General features: G+C 45.7%; 1 protein-coding gene across 1 annotated transcript in view; it reads right to left on the bottom strand.

The window, feature by feature from the left end:
- Window positions 1–27616, bottom strand: part of LYST (lysosomal trafficking regulator) — a 442781-nt gene that overhangs the window by 101708 nt on the left and 313457 nt on the right. Inside the window, exon 37 of the mRNA XM_069954584.1 lies at window positions 15986–16138. Within this exon, the coding sequence (XP_069810685.1) occupies window positions 15986–16138 (153 nt within the window). The remainder of the gene's footprint in view (window positions 1–15985; window positions 16139–27616) is intronic.

The following is a 27616-nucleotide window of genomic DNA, read 5'->3' as shown; positions in this document are numbered from 1 at the left end:
CAGATGTTACAGGCTGTGTAGTACAGTACAGTCTATGGAGGATGTGCAGATGTTACAGGCTTTGTAGTACAGTACAGTCTATGGAGGATGTGCAGATGTTACAGGCTTTGTAGTACAGTACAGTCTATGGAGGATGTGCAGATGTTACAGGCTTTGTAGTACAGTACAGTCTATGGAGGATGTGCAGATGTTACAGGCTTTGTAGTACAGTACAGTCTATGGAGGATGTGCAGATGTTACAGGCTTTGTAGTACAGTACAGTCTATGAAGGATGTGCAGATTTTACAGGCTTTGTAGTACATTACAGTCTATGGAGGATGTGCAGATGTTACAGGCTTTGTAGTACAGTACAGTCTATGGAGGATGTGCAGATGTTACAGGCTTTGTAGTACAGTACAGTCTATGGAGGATGTGCAGATTTTAAAGGCTTTGTAGTACAGTACAGTCTATGGAGGATGTGCAGATGTTACAGGCTTTGTAGTACAGTACAGTCTATGGAGGATGTGCAGATTTTACAGGCTTTGTAGTACAGTACAGTCTATGGAGGATGTGCAGATGTTACAGGCTTTGTAGTACAGTCTATGGAGGATGTGCAGATGTTACAGGCTTTGTAGTACAGTCTATGGAGAATGGGCAGATGTTACAGGCTTTGTAGTACAGTACAGTCTATGGAGGATGTGCAGATTTTACAGGCTTTGTAGTACAGTACAGTCTATGGAGGATGTGCAGATGTTACAGGCTTTGTAGTACAGTACAGTCTATGGAGGATGTGCACATGTTACAGGCTTTGTAGTACAGTACAGTCTATGGAGGATGTGCAGATTTTAAAGGCTTTGTAGTACAGTACAGTCTATGGAGGATGTGCAGATGTTACAGGCTTTGTAGTACAGTCTATGGAGGATGTGCAGATGTTACAGGCTTTGTAGTACAGTATAGTCTATGGAGGATGTGCAGATGTTACAGGATGTGTGGTACAGTCTATGGAGGATGTGCAGATGTTACAGGCTTTGTAGTACAGTCTATGGAGGATGTGCAGATGTTACAGGCTTTGTAGTACAGTCTATGGAGGATGTGCAGATGTTACAGGCTTTGTAGTACAGTACAGTCTATGGAGGATGTGCAGATTTTACAGGCTTTGTAGTACAGTACAGTCTATGGAGGATGTGCAGATGTTACAGGCTTTGTAGTACAGTCTATGGAGGATGTGCAGATGTTACAGGCTTTGTAGTACAGTCTATGGAGGATGTGCAGATGTTACAGGCTTTGTAGTACAGTCTATGGAGGATGTGCAGATGTTACAGGCTTTGTAGTACAGTACAGTCTATGGAGGATGTGCAGATGTTACAGGCTTTGTAGTACAGTACAGTCTATGGAGGATGTGCAGATGTTACAGGATGTGTAGTACAGTACAGTCTATGGAGGATGTGCAGATGTTACAGGCTGTGTAGTACAGTACAGTCTATGGAGGATGTGCAGATGTTACAGGCTGTGTAGTACAGTATAGTCTATGGAGGATGTGCAGATGTTACAGGCTTTGTAGTACAGTACAATCTATGGAGGATGTGCAGATGTTACAGGATGTGTAGTACAGTAGTCTATGGAGGATGTGCAGATGTTACAGGCTTTGTAGTACAGTCTATGGAGGATGTGCAGATGTTACAGGATGTGTAGTACAGTCTATGGAGGATGTGCAGATGTTACAGGCTTTGTAGTACAGTGCAGTCTATGGATGATGTGCAGATGTTACAGGCTTTGTAGTACAGTACAGTCTATGGAGGATGTGCAGATGTTACAGGCTTTGTAGTACAGTACAGTCTATGGAGGATGTGCAGATGTTACAGGCTTTGTAGTACAGTACAGTCTATGGAGGATGTGCAGATTTTACAGGCTTTGTAGTACAGTACAGTCTATGGAGGATGTGCGGATGTTACAGGCTTTGTAGTACAGTACAGTCTATGGAGGATGTGCAGATGTTATAGGATGTGTAGTACAGTCTATGGAGGATGGGCAGATGTTACAGGCTTTGTAGTACAGTACAGTCTATGGAGGATGTGCAGATGATACAGGCTTTGTAGTACAGTACAGTCTATGGAGGATGTGCAGATGTTACAGGCTTTGTAGTACAGTACAGTCTATGGAGGATGTGCGGATGTTACAGGCTTTGTAGTACAGTACAGTCTATGGAGGATGTGCAGATGTTACAGGCTTTGTAGTACAGTACAGTCTATGGAGGATGTGCAGATGTTACAGGCTTTGTAGTACAGTACAGTCTATGGAGGATGTGCAGATGTTACAGGATGTGTAGTACAGTACAGTCTATGGAGGATGTGCAGATGTTACAGGCTTTGTAGTACAGTACAGTCTATGGAGGATGTGCAGATGTTACAGGATGTGTAGTACAGTACAGTCTATGGAGGATGTGCAGATGTTACAGGCTTTGTAGTACAGTACAGTCTATGGAGGATGTGCAGATGTTACAGGCTTTGTAGTACAGTCTATGGAGGATGTGCAGATGTTACAGGCTTTGTAGTACAGTACAGTCTATGGAGGATGTGCAGATGTTACAGGCTTTGTAGTACAGTACAGTCTATGGAGGATGTGCAGATGTTACAGGATGTGTAGTACAGTACAGTCTATGGAGGATGTGCAGATGTTACAGGCTTTGTAGTACAGTCTATGGAGGATGTGCAGATGTTACAGGATTTGTAGTACAGTACAGTCTATGGAGGATGTGCAGATGTTACAGGCTTTGTAGTACAGTACAGTCTATGGAGGATGTGCAGATGTTACAGGCTTTGTAGTACAGTACAGTCAATGGAGGATGTGCAGATGTTACAGGCTTTGTAGTACAGTCTATGGAGGATGTGCAGATGTTACAGGCTTTGTAGTACAGTACAGTCTATGGAGGATGTGCAGATGTTACAGGCTTTGTAGTACAGTACAGTCTATGGAGGATGTGCAGATGTTACAGGCTTTGTAGTACAGTACAGTCTATGGAGGATGTGCAGATGTTACAGGATGACTTAGACACACTGAGTGTTTGGTCGTCCACTTGGCAAATGAGGTTCAATGTGGATAAATGTAAAGTTATGCACCTGGGGGGAGTAATAACCTGCAGCATCCTATGTCCTGGGGGGAGTAATAACCTGCAGCATCCTATGTCCTGGGGGGAGTAATAACCTGCAGCATCCTATGTCCTAGGGGGGGTAATAACCTGCAGCATCCTATGTCCTGGGGGGAGTAATAACCTGCAGCATACTATGTCCTGGGGGGAGTAATAACCTGCAGCATACTATGTCCTGGGGGGAGTAATAACCTGCAGCATCCTATGTCCTGGGGGGAGTAATAACCTGCAGCATCCTATGTCCTGGGGGGAGTAATAACCTGCAGCATCCTATGTCCTGGGGGGAGTAATAACCTGCAGCATCCTATGTCCTGGGGGGGAGTAATAACCTGCAGCATCATATGTCCTGGGGGGAGTAATAACCTGCAGCATCCTATGTCCTGGGGGGAGTAATAACCTGCAGTATCCTATGTCCAGGACCGGTTTTAGACTAAATGTGGCCCTGGGCAAAGTTGAAGGTGGGGCCCCATATGCTGAAATATTGTAGCAACAATTTAAGGTCCCCATACATTTTACACTTTTGTTGGTGGTACCTGCTGCTCGTGGTGGGTTCGGCCATCAGTGTAAGGTGTATGGGGCTCTCTGGACAGTCTGACAGATGACATCAGTGGACATATGGGGTCGGACTTGATGGAAAATCAACACCCAACCTCTTTGTTGTCAGAGAGATAAGCCACCATCAGATCTGTCTGGCTAGAGCTTATCCCTCTTATAGAGGACACAGGAACACTCATCTGTGCCGAACATTCCTGTGTATGGGGAGGACGGGGCCGGATGGGAGAGAGAATTGTCAGCTGAAGGATTGTTCAGCCAGCAGCTACTGAAAGTGTACGGACAGTATAAGGGCCGTACTACACGGCCTGATATTCCGGAGAAGTGAGCGCCAATCTAGTAGAATGGAGCTCGCTTACAAAGCCAACCACGTGGCTCAATTATTGTGCAGCAAAGGCTGTATATATATAATCTATCATTAGTGATGTCTGTGCAGCCCTTGCTGTATATAGTAAATAATTAAGATATATATATACTACCTGATCACGTTCCCTGGTGTCCTCAGGCCGTGTCTCTGGGATCTCCCAGTCACCGCAGCTGCAGCTCTCACTTCTGGTCCTCTCTCTGAGGTGACAGGCCGCTCAGGCAATCACTGGCCGTAACAAACAGACAAGGCCTGAGGACACCAGGAACATGATCAGGTAAGCAACAGCTTTATTATTTTATATGCACATCAGCCAATGATTTTTAAACTTGCCAAAAGAAAACGATCAGTTGATGATTGTTGTCTTTATTACACAGAGCGATATCGTCCGGATTCGAACAATTTTCGCTCCTTGCATTAGGGCCCTTATTCACATTGAGTCAGTTCAGAAGGTTACATGCCAGGACTGCCGCTAGTGTACATGCCGGGACTGCCGCTACTGTACATGCCGGGACTGCCGCTACATGCCGGGACTGCCGCTACTGTACATGCCGGGACTGCCGCTACTGTACATGCCGGGACTGCCGCTACTGTACATGCCGGGACTGCCGCTACTGTACATGCCAGGACTGCCGCTACATGCCGGGACTGCCGCTACTGTACATGCCAGGACTGCCGCTAATGTACATGCCGGGACTGCCGCTACTGTACATGCCGGGACTGCCGCTACTGTACATGCCAGGACTGCCGCTACTATACATGCCGGGACTGCCGCTACTGTACATGCCAGGACTGCCGCTAATGTACATGCCGGGACTGCCGCTACTGTACATGCCGGGACTGCCGCTACTGTACATGCCAGGACTGCCGCTACTATACATGCCGGGACTGCCGCTACTGTACATGCCAGGACTGCCGCTACATGCCGGGACTGCCGCTACTGTACATGCCAGGACTGCCGCTACTGTACATGCCAGGACTGCCGCTACTGTACATGCCAGGACTGCCGCTACTGTACATGCCAGGACTGCCGCTACTGTACATGCCAGGACTGCCGCTACTGTACATGCCAGGACTGCCGCTAGTGTTGTAAACACAAGAACTATTTATATGAATTGTTTTAAAAAATAAATAAAAAAAAATCACTATATCAGGACCAAATATTACCTCCAAACTGTTATTGAAGAAAACACACTATATACAGGCCAATATTACTACCATAGAGTGACCACAGCGTAATGACTCTATATACAGACCAATATTAGAACCATACCATGACGCCACATAAAGACTCTATATACAGACCAATATTACCGCCATAGACTGACCGCCACATAATGACTCTATATACACTATATACAGACCAATATTACCGCCATAGACTGACCACCACATAATGACTCTATATACACTATATACAGACCAATATTACTGCCATAGACTGACCACCACATAATGACTCTATATACAGACCAATATTACCACCATAGACTGACCGCCACATAATATAGTTCTGTATATAATGCATACATAGAGTCATTATGTGGCGGTCACTCTATGGCAGTAATATTGGTCTGTATATAAAATGTATAGTGTCATTATGTGGCGGTTATGGTGTGGTGCTAATATTGGTCTGTATATACTGTAGAGTCATTATGCAGTGATCAGTCTATGGTGGTAATATTGGTCTGTATATAGAGTCATTATGTGGCAGTCACTCTATGGCAGTAATGACTGTATATAAACACTATATACAGACCAATATTACCCCCATAGACTGATCACTGCATAATGACTCTATATACACTATACAGACCAATATTACCGCCATAGACTGACCACTGCATAACGACTCTATATACAGACCAATATTACCCCCATAGACTGACCACCACATAATGACACTATACATTCTATATACAGACCAATATTACCGCCATAGATTGACCGCCACATATTGACTCTATGTATGCATTATATACAGAACTATATTATGTGGTGGTCAGTCTATGGCAGTAATGACTATATACACTATATACAGACTAATATTACCCCCATACAGTGACCACCACCAGTGACTGAATACCACCTTATTTTTTTCTCAATAAAACACACCGTATTGCCTTAGTGACATCATCATACACTATACATAGGAGCTGCAGCCAATCACCGGCCTCAGTGGTCACCTGCAGCAATTACATAGGACGGATGAGGCCGGACAATGGCTGCAGCTCCTATATACAGTCTATTCACTTCTACACCTCTGTTGGACAGTGGAGTCAGCAATGCTAATACACACACACACACTATACAATATATATATATATATATATATATATATATATATATATATATATATATATATATATATATATATACACACACTAACACATCCATGAAAACACATACAAATCAAAACCATACAGTCCATACAGTACACAGACATGTAACACACACTAGATTCATCCCTCATACACCTACATTTATACACACTACACACTACATATACAGTATACTTACTACCACTAGCAGCATGCTGGGAGTAGTGGTGCATCCTCTAATGTCCATGCAGCAGCAGCAGGCTGGGATCCTCACACTGCAGCCTGCAGCCCTCTCCTCCATGTCCCGACTGCTGTAATATCACACCATGTGACACAGAGGAAGTCACAAGGTGCAGTGAAGCTGGAGGGAGGGGGAGGGGAGGAAGCATACTCCGCGGGTCCTGCAGCCTCTATGTGACCCGATATCAGCCATCAGCTGTAGCCAGGGATCACTGCCAGAGGCTGCAGGACGCTGTCTGTGCACTCCTGCCCCTGACACATACTGTAACTGCCGTAGGGGGCCCCCAGGGCATGGGGGCCCTGGGCATTTGCCCTGTCTGCCCCCCCCTAACGCCGGCCCTGCCTATGTCCTGGGGGGAGTAATAACCTGCAGCATCCTATGTCCTGGGGGAGTAATAACCTGCAGCATCCTATGTCCTGGGGGGAGTAATAACCTGCAGCATCCTATGTCCTGGGGTGGTTACACTGGTGCAGTCGCTGATGGAGAAGGATCTGGTTGTACTTGTAGATAATAGACTACAGAACAGCACACAATGTCAGTCAGCTGCTTGTAAGGCCGGCAGGATATTGTCATGTATATACCAGGCCTGGACTCTGGGGACAGGGATATAATATTACCCCCCTATAAAGCTTTGGTGCGGCCTCATCTGGAGTCGCCGTCCAGTTCTGGAACCCGATTCATAAAAAGGACGTTCTAGAGCTGGAGAGGGAACAAAGACGGCCACTAAACTAATAAGGGGAATGGAGCATCTTAGTTATGAGGAAAGATAATAGAATTACATGTGTTCAGTCTGGAGAAGAGACGGATAAGGGGAAATGATTAATTTATTTACATATATAACGGGGGCCCCTACAAGAGATATGGGGAAAAGATGTTCCAGGTAAAACCCCCTCAAAGGACAAGGGGGCGCTGCCTCCACCTGGAGAGACAAGGGGGCGCTGCCTCCACCCAGAGAGACAAGGGGGCGCTGCCTCCGCCTGGAGAGACAAGGGGGCGCTGCCTCCACCCGGAGAGACAAGGGGGCGCTGCCTCCACCCGGAGAGACAAGGGGGCGCTGCCTCCACCCAGAGAGACAAGGGGGCGCTGCCTCCGCCTGGAGAGACAAGGGGGCGCTGCCTCCACCCGGAGAGACAAGGGGGCGCTGCCTCCACCCAGAGAGACAAGGGGGCGCTGCCTCCGCCTGGAGAGACAAGGGGGCGCTGCCTCCGCCTGGAGAGACAAGGGGGCGCTGCCTCCACCTGGAGAGACAAGGGGGCGCTGCCTCCGCCTGGAGAGACAAGGGGGTGCTGCCTCCGCCTGGAGAGACAAGGGGGCGCTGCCTCACCCCCTTGGTTGAACTTGATGGACATGCGTCTTTTTTCAACCGTATTAACTATGTAACAGTTCAGACAAGACCTATTCACGAGAACGCTTTCTTTTTGCTTGTTGATTGTTTATATTGTTTTATTGTTTATAGTACAAACTATGCAGACACAATGAATAAAATGGCTGACATTGGTTCAACAGGTCTGTAATCAGGGTTACCAATACACATTTGGTGAAAATTAAAAATTTCCCTGATAATTCCTGCATAATCATAAATGACCTGTATCTCAGAAACAAGAGCTAAAAATGACTTAAGTAACATATTAGTTTTTAGGATGCTAAATTATTACACCAGCTATTTTCATCTCAGAAACATTTTCACTGTTGGCCAATGATATAAGACACAATAGGTGAGGATGTCCATCTGGCCAGGCCCTGAGCCCCAACCGCAAGAAAGTAGAGCCCAAGGTCCGGCAAGGACAGACCGCCCTCCCCCCCCCCTCCCTCTTCGCTAGGGCTCGATACTTCAATCTAACCTTTTTCCTGCCCCACACCAACCTATTAATGAGCGCTTCTATCCTCCGAAACCAAAATTCAGAGATCCACCCAGGGGAGGCCTGTATGTAGTACAGGAACTGGGGAAGTAGTACCATCTTTACTATTGCAATTCTATTCACCATCCCTAATGGAAGTGTGAGCCAGATATCTATTTTTTTCTCAGTTTTTTTTCCTCAGGGGTTTAATATTGAAATCCACATATTTACCCACATCTTTATATATTTTTACCCCCAGATATTCCACTATTTCTACCTCCACCACCGAAGATCCTGCTCTATCCCCCACCCCCCTGTCCTTGGCCAGTGGGAGTTCTGATGACTTGTCCCAGTTGACTTTGAGACCTGAGAATCGACCAAATTCAGCTACTAAATCTATCAAGTCTGGAACACCCCGTTGTGGGTCCTTAACAAAAATCAAAATGTCATCCGCATAAAGTAACTTATTTCTACATCCCTCCAAACCAACACCCTGGACTCTCTCCTCTTGTCTTATCCTCTGAGCTAAAGGTTCGATATAGAAATTATAAAGAAGGGGGGATAGGCGGCACCCCTGTCTTGTTCCCCTGACAGGGAAAAGCTCTATGTGCATTCATCATTAATCATAATTTTAGCAATTGGATTTGAGTACAACAATGTCACCTAGCTAATAAATCTAGCCCCTAAGCCAAACAAATCCAGGGCCTTCCAGAGGCCCCCCATTCCACCCTATCAAAAGCTTTCATAGCATCAAGCGAAAGGATGGAATGGGGGGCCTCGTCTCCCACTTGAATGTTTGCATACACCTTGTGGATGTTGTTGAAAATGGATCTCCCAGCCATAAAACCAGCCTGGTCCTTACCAATCAAATCCGAGGAGACCCTGGACAGCCTTCTTGCCAATACCTTGGCAAGGATTTTAAAGTCAGTATTTAGAGGAGAAATGGGTGGATACGACTCAATTTTATGAGGGTCCTTATCCTTTTTCAGAATGAGGACAATGTTGGCTTCACACATAAAGGTCGGGAGGGTCCCCTTCAGACAGGATTCATTAAATAACTCAAGCAAAAAAGGTAAGAGGACCTCCCTGAATTCTCTATAAATTTCGAATGGAAGACCATCGGAACCTGGTGTGGAACAGCCACCTATGCTGTCGAGAGCCTCCTTTAATTCACCCAAACTGAGCTGTTCATTAAGTCCCTCCCTCTGTAGGGCCGAAACCCTAGGTAGATCACACTCTGCCAAAAAGGAGCCCCCCCCCAATGTTCAGATGCATATAATGAGGAGTAGAATTCCATTGCTACCTTCTTAATCCCTATTTTATCACTCACTAATCTCCCCAGAGCGTCATATAAGGCAGAAATATAAGTGTTCCCCTTCTGCACCTTCAAAAACTGCACTAGTTTCCCTGGCCTCCCTGATTCCACAAAGTTCCTCTGTCCTGAAAAGAAGTTTCTGTGTTGTCTGTGGATGGTCTAGCATAACCATCTTGAGACTGTTGCAGTTCTTCAAAATTCTGTGTGGTCGGGTCGCTCTGCCATTTCTGATCTGCTAGGCTTATGGCGTTCCTTAACTAATCTTCCTGGGTGTGGACAACTTTCTTTTTATATTTGACTTCTTTAGGGTATAAACCCACACACCGTATATGCAGCAGATATGCAACAAATACGCAGCAGATTTGTTGGTACAGATTTGATGCTGTGTTCAGTTATTTAGATCTAATCTGCTGCGATTTTGCTGCGAGTTTGCTGCGTATCGCAGCAGTAAATACGCTGCATATACGGTGTGTGGGTTTATACCCTTACACAGAATTCCTCTGAGATCTGCCTTTAAGGCATCCCACACAACCTGATGTCGCTTGAACCCTTATTGGCTTCCAAGAAAAAAAACTAACTCCGCCAGAATATACTCCTCCTTGTCTATAATTTTAAGCCAATGAGGGTTGAACCGAAAATTCCCTCTCCTCCCCATACTCTCTGAATGGATTGTCAGCCTCACTGTTATGGGAGAATGATCCGAGATTGATTTCCCCTCATAGACCATTTTAGTAATATACTTAAACGCTGAATCGTTACACAATGCTAGATCAATACGGGATGCAGAAGTATAACAGGAATAAGCCAACTTGTTATCATAGAGGCCCCTCCAAACATCCCGCCACCCAGTCTCCAATAGAAATCTAGAGAGAGGCGTGCTCCCGCCAGCTGGATTTGGGTGCCCCCACCTTTATCTGCCACTGGATCAATCACACAGTTCACAGATCACCGCAGATTAATAAAGCAATGTCTTCATTCCCCTGGAGAAAATCTATTAACTCAAAAAGAACCTGTAGGGAAAAGGGGGGGGGGGGGGGAATAGAGGAAGGCGAGTATCATCCGTTTAGTATACCGCCCCCTACTGTCACACTTACCCCTGATGTCCTGGAAAGGGATTTTGTTATGAATTAGGACCGAGACACCAGAGGAAAACCTGGAGTAGCAGGAGTGAAGCTCCGCCCCCCCATCTTCATTTAATTCTACCCACTGAGTCACCAGTACAATGCGTCTCCACTAAGCAAATAATAGCTGGAAGATGGCGTTGAATTGCGTCCAATACTGCCATCCTCTTAGTCCGCTCAACCATCCCTCTCACACTCCAACACATTACACTAAAACTCATCTAAAAAAAACCTGCCATGCCCGAGGGAACATCCAGAAACAGGAAGCTGCGACCTCCCAAGAACTACTGTCCTTATAAACGTGTCACACCCGTACTGATCGTGAGTTCTCCTAGTGTCACACAAATATCGATACCCCCCAGTCCTCCTAGTGTGTAAGCTCTTGTGTCCCCCCCCAGTCCTCCTAGTGTGTAAGCTCTTGTGTCCCCCCCAGTCCTCCTAGTGTGTAAGCTCCTGTGTCCCCCCAGTCCTCCTAGTCTGTAAGCTCCTGTGTCCCCCCAGTCCTCCTAGTGTGTAAGCTCTTGTGTCCCCCCCAGTCCTCCTAGTGTGTAAGCTCCTGTGTCCCCCCAGTCCTCCTAGTGTGTAAGCTCTTGTGTCCCCCCCAGTCCTCCTAGTGTGTAAGCTCCTGTGTCCCCCCAGTCCTCCTAGTCTGTAAGCTCCTGTGTCCCCCAGTCCTCCTAGTGTGTAAGCTCCTGTGTCCCCCCCAGTCCTCCTAGTGTGTAAGCTCCTGTGTCCCCCCAGTCCTCCTAGTCTGTAAGCTCCTGTGTCCCCCCAGTCCTCCTAGTCTGTAAGCTCCTGTGTCCCCCCAGTCCTCCTAGTGTGTAAGCTCTTGTGTCCCCCCCCCAGTCCTCCTAGTGTGTAAGCTCTTGTGCCCCCCCAGTCCTCCTAGTGTGTAAGCTCTTGTGTCCCCCCCAGTCCTCCTCCTAGTGTGTAAGCTCTTGAGTCCCCCCCAGTCCTCCTCCTAGTGTGTAAGCTCCTGTGTCCCCCCCAGTCCTCCTAGTGTGTAAGCTCTTGTCCCCCCAGTCCTCCTAGTCTGTAAGCTCTTGTGTCCCCCCAGTCCTCCTAGTCTGTAAGCTCTTGTGTCCCCCCAGTCCTCCTAGTGTGTAAGCTCTTGTGTACCCCCCACTCCTCCTAGTGTGTAAGCTCTTGTGTCCCCCCCAGTCCTCCTAGTGTGTAAGCTCCTGTGTCCCCCCCAGTCCTCCTAGTCTGTAAGCTCTTGTGTCCCCCCCCAGTCCTCCTAGTGTGTAAGCTCCTATGTCCCCCCCCCAGTCCTCCTAGTGTGTTAGCTCCTGTGTCCCCCCCAGTCCTCCTAGTGTGTAAGCTCTTGTGTCCCCCCCCAGTCCTCCTAGTGTGTAAGCTCCTATGTCCCCCCCCCCGGTCCTCCTAGTGTGTAAGCTCCTATGTCCCCCCCCAGTCCTCCTAGTGTGTAAGCTCCTGTGTCCCCCCCAGTCCTCCTAGTCTGTAAGCTCTTGTGCCCCCCCCAGTCCTCCTAGTGTGTAAGCTCTTGTGTCCCCCCCCCAGTCCTCCTAGTGTGTAAGCTCTTGTGCCCCCCCCCAGTCCTCCTCCTAGTGTGTAAGCTCTTGTGTTCCCCCAGTCCTCCTAGTGTGTAAGCTCGTATGTCCCCCCCCCAGTCCTCCTAGTGTGTAAGCTCCTGTGTCCCCCCAGTCCTCCTAGTGTGTAAGCTCTTGTGTCCCCCCAGTCCTCCTAGTGTGTAAGCTCTTGTGTCCCCCCCCCCCAGTCCTCCTAGTGTGTAAGCTCCTGTGTCCCCCCCAGTCCTCCTAGTGTGTAAGCTCTTGTGTTCCCCCAGTCCTCCTAGTGTGTACGCTCTTGTGTGTCCCCCCAGTCCTCCTAGTCTGTAAGCTCCTGTGTCCCCCCCCCAGTCCTCCTAGTGTGTAAGCTCTTGTGTCCCCCCCCCAGTCATCCTAGTGTGTAAGCTCTTGTGTCTCCCCCAGTCCTCCTAGTGTGTAAGCTCCTGTGTCCCCCCAGTCCTCCTAGTCTGTAAGCTCTTGTGTCCCCCCCCCAGTCCTCCTAGTGTGTAAGCTCTTGTGCCCCCCAGTCCTCCTAGTCTGTAAGCTCTTGTGTCCCCCCAGTCCTCCTAGTGTGTAAGCTCCTGTGTCCTCCCAGTCCTCCTAGTCTGTAAGCTCTTGTGTCCCCCCAGTCCTCCTAGTGTGTAAGCTCCTGTGTCCTCCCAGTCCTCCTAGTGTGTAAGCTCCTGTGTCCCCCCCCAGTCCTCCTAGTGTGTAAGCTCTTGTGCCCCCCCAGTCCTCCTAGTGTGTAAGCTCTTGTGTCCCCCCCCCCAGTCCTCCTAGTGTGTAAGCTCCTGTGTCCCCCCAGTCATCCTAGTGTGTAAGCTCTTGTGTTCCCCCAGTCCTCCTAGTGTGTAAGCTCTTGTGTCCCCCCAGTCCTCCTAGTGTGTAAGCTCCTGTGTCCCTCCCAGTCCTCCTAGTGTGTAAGCTCCTGTGTCCCCCCCCAGTCCTCCTAGTGTGTAAGCTCTTGTGCCCCCCCAGTCCTCCTAGTGTGTAAGCTCTTGTGTCCCCCCCCAGTCCTCCTAGTGTGTAAGCTCTTGTGCCCCCCCAGTCCTCCTCCTAGTGTGTAAGCTCCTGTGTCCCCCCCCCAGTCTTCCTAGTGTGTAAGCTCCTGTGTCCTCCCAGTCCTCCTAGTCTGTAAGCTCTTGTGTCCCCCCCAGTCCTCCTAGTGTGTAAGCTCTTGTGTCCCCCCCAGTCCTCCTAGTGTGTAAGCTCTTGTGTCCCCCCCAGTCCTCCTAGTGTGTAAGCTCTTGTGTCCCCCCAGTCCTCCTAGTGTGTAAGCTCCTATGTCCCCCCCCCAGTCCTCCTAGTGTGTAAGCTCTTGTGCCCCCCCAGTCCTCCTAGTGTGTAAGCTCTTGTGCCCCCCCCCCCAGTCCTCCTAGTGTGTAAGCTCTTGTGTCCCCCAGTCCTCCTAGTGTGTAAGCTCCTGTGTCCCTCCAGTCCTCCTAGTGTGTAAGCTCGTATGTCCCCCCCCCAGTCCTCCTAGTGTGTAAGCTCCTGTGTCCCCCCAGTCCTCCTAGTGTGTAAGCTCTTGTGTCCCCCCAGTCCTCCTAGTGTGTAAGCTTATGTGTCCCCCCAGTCCTCCTAGTGTGTAAGCTCTTGTGTCCCCCAGTCCTCCTAGTGTGTAAGCTCTTGTGTCCCCCCAGTCCTCCTAGTCTGTAAGCTCCTGTGTCCCCCCAGTCCTCCTAGTGTGTAAGCTCCTGTGTCCCCCCAGTCCTCCTAGTGTGTAAGCTCTTGTGTCCCCCCCCCCAGTCCTCCTAGTGTGTAAGCTCCTGTGTCCCCCCAGTCCTAGTGTGTAAGCTCTTGTGTCCCCCCCAGTCCTCCTAGTGTGTAAGCTCGTGCCCTCCAGCCCTCCTAGTGTGTAAGCTCTTGTGTCCCCCAGTCCTCCTAGTGTGTAAGCTCCTGTGTCCCCCAGTCCTCCTAGTGTGTAAGCTCCTGTGTCCCCCCAGTCCTCCTAGTGTGTAAGCTCCTGTGTCCCCCAGTCCTCCCAGTGTGTAAGCTCCTGTGTCCCCCCCCAGTCCTCCTAGTGTGTAAGCTCTTGTGCCCCCCCAGTCCTCCTAGTGTGTAAGCTCTTGTGTCCCCCCCAGTCCTCCTAGTGTGTAAGCTCCTGTGTCCCCCAGTCCTCCTAGTGTGTAAGCTCTTGTGTCCCCCCCAGTCCTCCTAGTGTGTAAGCTCTTGTGTCCCCCCCCAGTCCTCCTAGTGTGTAAGCTCTTGTGTGTCCCCCAGTCCTCCTAGTGTGTAAGCTTATGTGTCCCCCCAGTCCTCCTAGTGTGTAAGCTCTTGTGTCCCCCAGTCCTCCTAGTGTGTAAGCTCTTGTGTCCCCCCTCCCCCAGTCCTCCTAGTGTGTAAGCTCCTGTGTCCCCCCAGTCCTCCTAGTGTGTAAGCTCTTGTGTCCCCCCTCCCCCCCAGTCCTCCTAGTGTGTAAGCTCTTGTGTCCCCCTCCCCCCCAGTCCTCCTAGTGTGTAAGCTCTTGTGTCCCCCATCCCCCCCAGTCCTCCTAGTGTGTAAGCTCTTGTGTCCCCTCTCCCCCCCAGTCCTCCTAGTGTGTAAGCTCCTGTGTCCCCCCAGTCCTCCTAGTGTGTAAGTTCTTGTGTCCCCCCAGTCCTCCTAGTGTGTAAGCTCTTGTGTCCCCCTCCCCCCCAGTCCTCCTAGTGTGTAAGCTCTTGTGTCCCCCTCCCCCCCAGTCCTCCTAGTGTGTAAGCTCTTGTGTCCCCCCTCCCCCCCCAGTCCTCCTAGTGTGTAAGCTCTTGTGTCCCCCTCCCCCCCAGTCCTCCTAGTGTGTAAGCTCTTGTGCCCCCCCTTCCTCCTAGTGTGTAAGCTCTTGTGTCCCCCTCCCCCCCAGTCCTCCTAGTGTGTAAGCTCTTGTGTCCCCCCTCCCCCCCAGTCCTCCTAGTGTGTAAGCTCTTGTGCCCCCCCTTCCTCCTAGTGTGTAAGCTCTTGTGTCCCCCTCCCCCCCAGTCCTCCTAGTGTGTAAGCTCTTGTGTCCCCCTCCCCCCCAGTCCTCCTAGTGTGTAAGCTCTTGTGTCCCCCCCCAGTCCTCCTAGTGTGTAAGCTCTTGTGTCCCCCCTCCCCCCCAGTCCTCCTAGTGTGTAAGCTCTTGTGTCCCCCTCCCCCCCAGTCCTCCTAGTGTGTAAGCTCGTGTCCCCCCCAGTCCTCCTAGTGTGTAAGCTCTTGTGTCCCCCCAGTCCTCCTAGTGTGTAAGCTCTTGTGTCCCCCCAGTCCTCCTAGTGTGTAAGCTCTTGTGTCCCCCCTCCCCCAGTCCTCCTAGTGTGTAAGCTCCTGTGTCCCCCCAGTCCTCCTAGTGTGTAAGCTCTTGTGTCCCCCTCCCCCCCAGTCCTCCTAGTGTGTAAGCTCTTGTGTCCCCCTCCCCCCTAGTCCTCCTAGTGTGTAAGCTTTTGTGTCTCCCCTCCCCCCCAGTCCTCCTAGTGTGTAAGCTCTTGTGTCCCCCTCCCCCAGTCCTCCTAGTGTGTAAGCTCTTGTGTCCCCCCTCCCCCCCAGTCCTCCTAGTGTGTAAGCTCTTGTGATGCAGGAGCTGCAGCGCCACCTGCAGGGATCGGCACAAGGAAACATAACAATCAGGCACCTTGGTATTGTCGTATGCCAGCAGCAGGGTTCTGCCATTTGTTAGGAAGATCTCCAGAGCGTTGTCCCTCAGCTGCCACCACCGTTTGTGCACTTCTTTTATTTCTTCGTATGTCCAGGAAAACGAGGCCGGTTCTGATTCCCCGAGCAGCGGCTGCAAAGGATACAAAGGATACAGCGGGTTGGATACAGCGGGTTGGATACAGCGGGTTGGATACAGCGGGTTGGATACAGCGGGTTGGATACAGCGGGTTGGATACATTCGTTCCCTTACACAGGACCAGAAGCACCTAAGGCGGAAGATACTGAACATTTCTACAAGTAGCCAAACACTGACGAAAACAAGAAAATAATAAAAGAACATTAGAGATGAGCGAGTAGTGAAATATTCAATCCCATTATAGTCTATGGGGAAAAAATTGCGGCACTTGGAAATGACAATTCAACCACTTGGAGGTCACCAAGTCCCCCATGAAACCTCCCTAAACGATGTGAACACCTCCGGAGTGACACTGTGACCTCAGGGGGAGCGTGCCTGGGGGCACCCAACACCCCAAAATCCCAGTATAATCCCACTCTCTGCAGTTGTGAAGGAAAAATATTTGCAAACGCTTTACGAATGTTTAAGGCAACGTTCACACATTTTGTTTGTATTTCTTGCACAGCGTTACATACATGATCCCAATGTGCGTCCGTAGAGCGTCATGTTATTCGCGCATATCAAACGTCATGCCGTACGAAAGTTACTGGAACAGTATATACGACGTGCCCGCTGTGGGCTACTGGAACAGTGTATATCAGGTGCCCTTACTGGGCTACTGGAACAGTATATATCAGGTGCCCTTACTGGGCTACAGGAACAGTATATATCAGGTGTCCTTAGTGGGCTACTGGAACAGTATATATCAGGTGCCCTTAGTGGGCTACTGGAACAGTATATATCAGGTGTCCTTACTGGGCTACAGGAACAGTATATATCAGGTGTCCTTAGTGGGCTACTGGAACAGTATATATCAGGTGTCCTTACTGGGCTACAGGAACGGTATATATCAGGTGCCCTTACTGGGCTACAGGAACAGTATATATCAGGTGCCCTTACTGGGCTACAGGAACAGTATATATCAGGTGCCCTTACTGGGCTACAGGAACAGTATATACAGTGAGTCCAAGAAGTATTTGATCCCTTGCTGATTTTCTTTGTTTGCCCACTAATAAAGACATGATCATTCTATACTTTTAATGGTAGATGTATTCTTACATGGAGAGACAGAATATTAAAAAGAAAATCCAGAAAATAAATCTAAGGAATATATATTAATTGATTTGTATTTCATGGAGTGAAATAAGTATTTGATCCCTTAGTATTCATTAGCAGTTCTGGCTTTTACAGACCAGTTAGACACTCCCAATCAACTTGTTACCTGACCTGAAGCCGCCTGTTCTCACTAATCACTTGTGTGAAAAACAACTGTCCACAGAATCAGACAGATCACACAGATTTCAAGTCTCCAACATGGGTAAAACCAAAGAGCTGTCACAGGACCTCAGAGTCAGAATTGTTGACCTTCACAAAGCTGGAATGGGCTACAAAAAGATTAGTAAGGTGTTGGATGTGAAAGTAACAACTATTGGTGCAATTATCAGAAAGTTTAAAGAGTATAACATGACAATCAACAGACCTCGGCCCGGTGCTCCAAAGAAGATTTTGCCTCGTGGGGTGGCAATGATGCTGAGAACAGTCAGAAATCGTCCTGCAACCACTCGGCAGAAGTTAGCAAATGACCTGAAGGCAGCTGGGACCACAGTTTGCAAGGAAACAATTGGCAACACTTTGGCCAACAATGGATTCACATCCTGCAGTGCCCGAAAGGTACCCCTGCTGAAGAGAGCACATGTGGAGAGAAGGTGCCCCTGCTGAAGAGAGCACATGTGGAGAGAAGGTACCCCTGCTGAAGAGAGCACATGTGGAGAGAAGGTACCCCTGCTGAAGAGAGCACATGTGGAGAGAAGGTACCCCTGCTGAAGAGAGCACATGTGGAGAGAAGGTACCGCTGCTGAAGAGAGCACATGTGGAGAGAAGGCGCCCCTGCTGAAGAGAGCACATGTGGAGAGAAGGTGCCCCTGCTGAAGAGAGCACATGTGGAGAGAAGGTGACCCTGCTGAAGAGAGCACATGTGGAGAGGTGCCCCTGCTGAAGAGAGCACATGTGGAGGCGCGCCTCAAGTATGCCAATGATCATTTGAAAGATGAACCAAGTTATTGGGAGAAGGTTTTGTGGTCAGATGAGACCAAAATTGAACTTTTTGGCCTCAACTCCACCCGCCATGTGTGGAGGAAGAAAAATGCTGCCTATGACCCCAAGAACACTGTGCCCACCGTCAAGCATGGAGGTGGAAGCATAATGTTTTGGGGGTGTTTCTCTGCCAAGGGTACAGGGCTACTTCACCGCATCACTGGGAAGATGGATGGAACCATGTACCGCACAATCCGGAGGGACAACCTCCTCCCTTCTGCCAGGGTTCTGAAAATGGGCCGTGGTTGGGTCTTCCAACATGATAACGACCCTAAACATACAGCAAAGGCAACAAAGGATTGGCTCAAGAAAAATCACATTAAGGTCATGGAGTGGCCCAGCCAGTCGCCAGACCTCAATCCGATCGAAAATCTATGGAGGGAGCTGAGGGTCAGAGTTGCCAAGCGACAGCCCACCAACCTTCATGATTTAGAGAGAATCTGCAAAGAAGAGTGGGACAAGATTCCCCCTGGTGTGTGCTAAACTTGTGGTTAACGACAACAAACGTCTCACCGCTGTGCATGCAAACAAAGGCTTTGCCACGAAGTATTGAGTGTGTTTGGCAAGAGGGATCAAATACTTATTTTCCTCATTGAAATACAAATTAATTAAAATATATTCTTCAAAATTATATTCTGGATTTTTTTCTTGATATTCTGTCTCTCCATGTTAGAATATATCTACCATTAAAAGTGCTGAAGGATAGTGTCTTTATTAGTGGGCAAAGAAAGAAAATCAGCAAGGGATCAAATACTTCTTGGACTCACTGTATCAGGTGCCCTTACTGGGCTACAGGAACAGTATATATCAGGTGTCCTTACTGGGCTACAGGAACAGTATATATCAGGGGCCCTTACTGGGCTACAGGAACAGTATATATCAGGTGCCCTTAGTGGGCTACAGGAACGGTATATATCAGGGGCCCTTACTGGGCTACAGGAACAGTATATATCAGGTGCCCTTACTGGGCTACAGGAACAGTATATATCAGGTGTCCTTACTGGGCTACTGGAACAGTATATATCAGGTGTCCTTACTGGGCTACTGGAACAGTATATATCAGGTGTCCTTACTGGGCTACAGGAACAGTATATATCAGGTGTCCTTACTGGGCTACAGGAACAGTATATATCAGGTGCCCTTACTGGGCTACAGGAACAGTATATATCAGGTGTCCTTACTGGGCTACAGGAACGGTATATATCAGGTGTCCTTACTGGGCTACAGGAACGGTATATATCAGGTGTCCTTACTGGGCTACTGGAACAGTATATATCAGGTGTCCTTACTGGGCTACAGGAACAGTATATATCAGGTGTCCTTACTGGGCTACTGGAACAGTATATATCAGGTGCCCTTACTGGGCTACTGGAACAGTATATATCAGGGGCCCTTAGTGGGCTACTGGAACAGTATATATCAGGTGTCCTTAGTGGGCTACTGGAACAGTATATATCAGGTGTCCTTACTGGGCTACAGGAACAGTATATATCAGGTGTCCTTACTGGGCTACTGGAACAGTATATATCAGGTGTCCTTAGTGGGCTACTGGAACAGTATATATCAGGTGTCCTTAGTGGGCTACAGGAACAGTATATATCAGGTGCCCTTACTGGGCTACAGGAACAGTATATATCAGGTGCCCTTACTGGCCTACTGGAACCGTATATATCAGGTGCCCTTACTGGCCTACTGGAACAGTATATATCAGGTGCCCTTACTGGGCTACTGGAACAGTATATATCAGGTGTCCTTAGTGGGCTACTGGAACAGTATATATCAGGTGCCCTTACTGGGCTACAGGAACAGTATATATCAGGTGCCCTTACTGGGCTACAGGAACAGTATATATCAGGTGCCCTTACTGGGCTACTGGAACAGTATATATCAGGTGTCCTTACTGGGCTACAGGAACAGTATATATCAGGGGCCCTTAGTGAGCTACTGGAACAGTATATATCAGGTGCCCTTAATGGGCTACAGGAACAGTATATATCAGGTGCCCTTAGTAGGCTACTGGAACAGTATATATCAGGTGCCCTTACTGGACTACAGGAACAGTATATATCAGGTGTCCTTACTGGGCTACAGGAACAGTATATATCAGGTGCCCTTACTGGGCTACAGGAACAGTATATATCAGGTGCTCTTAGTGGGCTACTGGAACAGTATATATCAGGTGCCCTTAGTGGGCTACAGGAACAGTATATATCAGGTGCCCTTAGTGGGCTACTGGAACAGTATATATCAGGTGTCCTTACTGGGCTACTGGAACAGTATATATCAGGTGTCCTTACTGGGCTACAGGAACGGTATATATCAGGTGTCCTTACTGGGCTACAGGAACAGTATATATCAGGTGTCCTTACTGGGCTACAGGAACAGTATATATCAGGTGCCCTTACTGGGCTACTGGAACAGTATATATCAGGGGCCCTTAGTGGGCTACTGGAACAGTATATATCAGGTGTCCTTAGTGGGCTACAGGAACAGTATATATCAGGTGCCCTTAGTGGCCTACTGGAACCGTATATATCAGGTGCCCTTACTGGGCTACTGGAACAGTATATATCAGGTGTCCTTACTGGGCTACAGGAACAGTATATATCAGGTGCCCTTAATGGGCTACAGGAACAGTATATATCAGGTGTCCTTACTGGGCTACAGGAACAGTATATATCAGGTGCCCTTACTGGCCTACTGGAACAGTATATATCAGGTGCCCTTAATGGGCTACAGGAACAGTATATATCAGGTGCCCTTAGTAGGCTACTGGAACAGTATATATCAGGTGCCCTTACTGGGCTACTGGAACAGTATATATCAGGGGCCCTTACTGGGCTACAGGAACGGTATATATCAGGTGCCCTTACTGGGCTACAGAAACAGTATATATCAGGTGCCCTTAGTGGGCTACTGGAACAGTATATATCAGGTGCCCTTACTGGGCTACTGGAACAGTATATATCAGGTGCCCTTACTGGGCTACAGGAACAGTATATATCAGGTGTCCTTACTGGGCTACAGGAACAGTATATATCAGGTGCCCTTACTGGGCTACTGGAACAGTATATATAACATGCCCTTACTGGGCTACAGGAACAGTATATATCAGGTGCCCTTACTGGGCTACTGGAACAGTATATATCAGGTGCCCTTACTGGGCTACAGGAACAGTATATATCAGGTGCCCTTACTGGGCTACTGGAACAGTATATATCAGGTGCCCTTACTGGGCTACAGGAACAGTATATATCAGGTGTCCTTACTGGGCTACAGGAACGGTATATATCAGGTGCCCTTACTGGGCTACTGGAACAGTATATATCAGGTGTCCTTACTGGGCTACAGGAACAGTATATATCAGGTGCCCTTACTGGGCTACTGGAACAGTATATATAAGGGGCCCTTACTGGGCTACTGGAACAGTATATATCAGGTGCCCTTAGTGGGCTACTGGAACAGTATATATAAGGGGCCCTTACTGGGCTACTGGAACAGTATATATCAGGTGCCCTTAGTGGGCTACTGGAACAGTATATATAAGGGGCCCTTACTGGGCTACTGGAACAGTATATATCAGGTGCCCTTAGTGGGCTACTGGAACAGTATATATAAGGGGCCCTTACTGGGCTACTGGAACAGTATATATCAGGTGCCCTTAGTGGGCTACTGGAACAGTATATATCAGGTGCCCTTACTGGGCTACAGGAACAGTATATATCAGGGGCCCTTACTGGGCTACTGGAACACTATATATCAGGTGCCCTTACTGGGCTACAGGAACAGTATATATCAGGTGCCCTTAGTGGGCTACTGAAACAGTATATATCAGGTGCCCTTACTGGGCTACAGGAACAGTATATATCAGGTGCCCTTACTGGGCTACAGGAACAGTATATATCAGGTGTCCTTACTGGGCTACAGGAACAGTATATATCAGGTGTCCTTACTGGGCTACTGGAACAGTATATATCAGGTGCCCTTACTGGGCTACAGGAACAGTATATATCAGGGGCCCTTACTGGGCTACAGGAACGGTATATATCAGGTGTCCTTACTGGGCTACTGGAACAGTATATATCAGGTGCCCTTAGTGGGCTACAGGAACAGTATATATCAGGTGTCCTTACTGGGCTACTGGAACACTATATATCAGGTGCCCTTAGTGGGCTACTGGAACAGTATATATCAGGTGCCCTTACTGGGCTACTGGAACAGTGTATATCAGGTGCCCTTACTGGGCTACAGGAACAGTATATATCAGGTGTCCTTACTGGGCTACTGGAACAGTATATATCAGGTGCCCTTAGTGGGCTACTGGAACAGTATATATCAGGTGCCCTTACTGGGCTACAGGAACGGTACATATCAGGTGCCCTTACTGGGCTACAGGAACGGTATATATCAGGTGCCCTTACTGGGCTACTGGAACAGTATATATCAGGTGTCCTTAGTGAGCTACTGGAACAGTATATATCAGGTGTCCTTAGTGGGCTACTGGAACAGTATATATCAGGTGTCCTTACTGGGCTACTGGAACAGTATATATCAGGGGCCCTTACTGGGCTACTGGAACAGTATATATCAGGTGTCCTTAGTGGGCTACTGGAACAGTATATATCAGGTGTCCTTAGTGGGCTACTGGAACAGTATATATCAGGTGCCCTTAGTGGGCTACTGGAACAGTATATATCAGGTGCCCTTACTGGGCTACTGGAACAGTATATATCAGGTGCCCTTACTGGGCTACAGGAACAGTATATATCAGGTGCCCTTACTGGGCTACAGGAACAGTATATATCAGGTGCCCTTACTGGGCTACTGGAACAGTATATATCAGGTGTCCTTACTGGGCTACAGGAACAGTATATATCAGGTGCCCTTACTGGGCTACTGGAACAGTATATATCAGGTGTCCTTACTGGGCTACAGGAACAGTATATATCAGGGGCCCTTAGTGAGCTACTGGAACAGTATATATCAGGTGTCCTTAGTGGGCTACACCAGGGACACTATAAGTCACTGTACACACAGGGTCCTGGGATGAATACACCTGATGCTGCTGTTATATCATCTATTTCTTAGCACTGAGAAGCTTTGGATGCAGAGATGACTTTTTGGGTACAAACCCACTTGACGTATTTGCTGCGTGAATCAGTCTTAAAAATAAGCAGGCAAAACGCAGGTTGGCTTTATACCATTGTTCTGCGTTAAAATACGCAATTGCGTATTTTTGAAGCGTGAAGCTTGTTGTTAGCAAAGCATCAGTTGTTAACAACCTGTGAGAAAAACGCATGTAGCTTCACACTTCAAAAATACGCAATTGCGTATTTTAACGCAGAACAATTGTATAAAGCCAACCTGCGTTTTGCCTGCTTATTTTTAAGACTAATTCACGCAGCAAATACGTCAAGTGGGTTTGTACCCTTTCGCTGGATCTTCGCCCTGAGAAGGACTTCTGGGTTGTGTAGTAATCCTGCCTGACCAAACCTACTAACACCGATCTCTCCCTGCTCCAGGATCTCTCCCTACTAACACCGATCTCTCCCTGCTCCAAGATCTCTCCCTGACTAGGCTGAAAGCAGATCTGCGCTCGAGAGGCAGGAGCCAAGTATTTAAGATTCGAGGTCATGTGGTTCAGCCATCCAATGAGGGTAGACGCCGTTTTTGCGCTATGTGCGTACTCCCCGAGTCCCTCACGGCCTCCCTGCATGGTGATTGGATTAAAAAAAGCGCCAAGTGCGATGGGAGGGATTTCAAATGTTTCCAGCGTATTCGCCACACTACTCGATTGAATTAGAATCTTTCCAATACCGCAATATTCCATCGAATCGTAAGAATTTATGGAGAATATAAGAATATATTGACTCTCTATACAGGTAATAGATTAGATATAACACCTCTATATACATAGTATAACACCTATATACATAGTATAACACCTCTATATACATAGTATAACACCTCTATATACATAGTATAACACCTCTATATACATAGTATAACACCTCTATATACATAGTATAACACCTCCATATACATAGTATAACACCTCTATATACACATAGTATAACACCTCTATATACATAGTATAACACCTATATATACATAGTATAACACCTCTATATACATAGTATAACACCTATATATACATAGTATAACACCTATATATACATAGTATAACACCTCTATATACATAGTATAACACCTCTATATACATAGTATAACACCTCCATATACATAGTATAACACCTCCATATACATAGTATAACACCTCTATATACATAGTATAACACCTCTATATACATAGGATAACACCTATATACATAGTATAACACCTCCATATACATAGTATAACACCTCTATATACATAGTATAACACCTATATACATAGTATAACACCTCTATATACATAGTATAACACCTCTATATACATAGTATAACACCTATATACATAGTATAACACCTCTATATACATAGTATAACACCTCTATATACATAGTATAACACCTCTATATACATAGTATAACACCTCTATATACATAGTATAACACCTCTATATACATAGTATAACACCTCTATATACATAGTATAACACCTCTATATACATAGTATAACACCTCCATATACATAGTATAACACCTCCATATACATAGTATAACACCTCTATATACATAGTATAACACCTCTATATACATAGGATAACACCTATATACATAGTATAACACCTCCATATACATAGTATAACACCTCTATATACATAGTATAACACCTATATACATAGTATAACACCTCTATATACATAGTATAACACCTCTATATACATAGTATAACACCTATATACATAGTATAACACCTCTATATACATAGTATAACACCTCTATATACATAGTATTACATCTATATACATAGTATAACACCTATATACATAGTATAACACCTCTATATACATAGTATAACACCTCTATATACATAGTATAACACCTCTATATACATAGTATAACACCTCTATATACATAGTATAACACCTATATACATAGTATAACACCTATATACATAGTATAACACCTCTATATACATAGTATAACACCTATATACATAGTATAACACCTCTATATACATAGTATAACACCTCTATATACATAGTATAACACCTCTATATACATAGTATAACACCTCTATATACATAGTATAACACCTATATACATAGTATAACACCTCTATATACATAGTATAACACCTATATATACATAGTATAACACCTCTATATACATAGTATAACACCTATATACATAGTATAACACCTCTATATACATAGTATAACACCTCTATATACATAGTATAACACCTATATACATAGTATAACACCTATATACATAGTATAACACCTATATACATAGTATAACACCTATATACATAGTATAACACCTCTATATACATAGTATAACACCTCTATATACATAGTATAACACCTATATACATAGTATAACACCTATATATACATAGTATAACACCTATATACATAGTATAACACCTCTATATACATAGTATAACACCTCTATATACATAGTATAACACCTATATATACATAGTATAACACCTATATACATAGTATAACACCTCTATATACATAGTATAACACCTATATATACATAGTATAACACCTATATACATAGTATAACACCTCTATATACATAGTATAACACCTCTATATACATAGTATAACACCTATATACATAGTATAACACCTCTATATACATAGTATAACACCTCTATATACATAGTATAACACCTCTATATACATAGTATAACACCTCTATATACATAGTATAACACCTCCATATACATAGTATAACACCTCTATATACATAGTATAAACACCTCTATATACATAGTATAACACCTCTATATACATAGTATAACACCTCTATATACATAGTATAACACCTATATATACATAGTATAACACCTCTATATACATAGTATAACACCTATATACATAGTATAACACCTATATACATAGTATAACACCTATATACATAGTATAACACCTCTATATACATAGTATAACACCTCCATATACATAGTATAACACCTATATACATAGTATAACACCTCTATATACATAGTATAACACCCTCTATATACATAGTATAACACCTCTATATACATAGTATAACACCTATATATACATAGTATAACACCTCTATATACATAGTATAACACCTCTATATACATAGTATAACACCTATATATACATAGTATAACACCTATATACATAGTATAACACCTCTATATACATAGTATAACACCTATATACATAGTATAACACCTCTATATACATAGTATAACACCTCTATATACATAGTATAACACCTCTATATACATAGTATAACACCTCTATATACATAGTATAACACCTCTATATACATAGTATAACACCTCTATATACATAGTATAACACCTATATATACATAGTATAACACCTCTATATACATAGTATAACACCTCTATATACATAGTATAACACCTATATACATAGTATAACACCTATATATACATAGTATAACACCTATATATACATAGTATAACACCTCTATATACATAGTATAACACCTCTATATACATAGTATAACACCTATATACATAGTATAACACCTCTATATACATAGTATAACACCTATATACATAGTATAACACCTATATATACATAGTATAACACCTCTATATACATAGTATAACACCTATATATACATAGTATAACACCTCTATATACATAGTATAACACCTATATACATAGTATAACACCTATATATACATAGTATAACACCTCTATATACATAGTATAACACCTCTATATACATAGTATAACACCTCTATATACATAGTATAACACCTCTATATACATAGTATAACACCTTATATACATAGTATTAACACTCTATATACATAGTATAACACCTATATACATAGTATAACACCTCTATATACATAGTATAACACCTCTATATACATAGTATAACACCTCTATATACATATGTATTAACCCACACCTCTATATACATAGTATAACACCTCTATATACATAGTATAACACCTATATACATAGTATAACACCTCTATATACATAGTATAACACCTCTCTATACATAGTATAACACCTCTATATACATAGTATAACACCTATATATACATAGTATAACACCTCTATATACATAGTATAACACCTCTATATACATAGTAGTAACACCTATATACATAGTATAACACCTCTATATACATAGTATAACACCTCTATATACATAGTATAACACCTCTATATACATAGTATAACAC

This window comes from Dendropsophus ebraccatus, chromosome 15 (assembly GCF_027789765.1).
Source record: "Dendropsophus ebraccatus isolate aDenEbr1 chromosome 15, aDenEbr1.pat, whole genome shotgun sequence".
NCBI lineage: Eukaryota > Metazoa > Chordata > Amphibia > Anura > Hylidae > Dendropsophus > Dendropsophus ebraccatus.
Note: the sequence above shows the minus strand (reverse complement) of the source record. Positions and strands in the feature narration are given on the sequence as shown.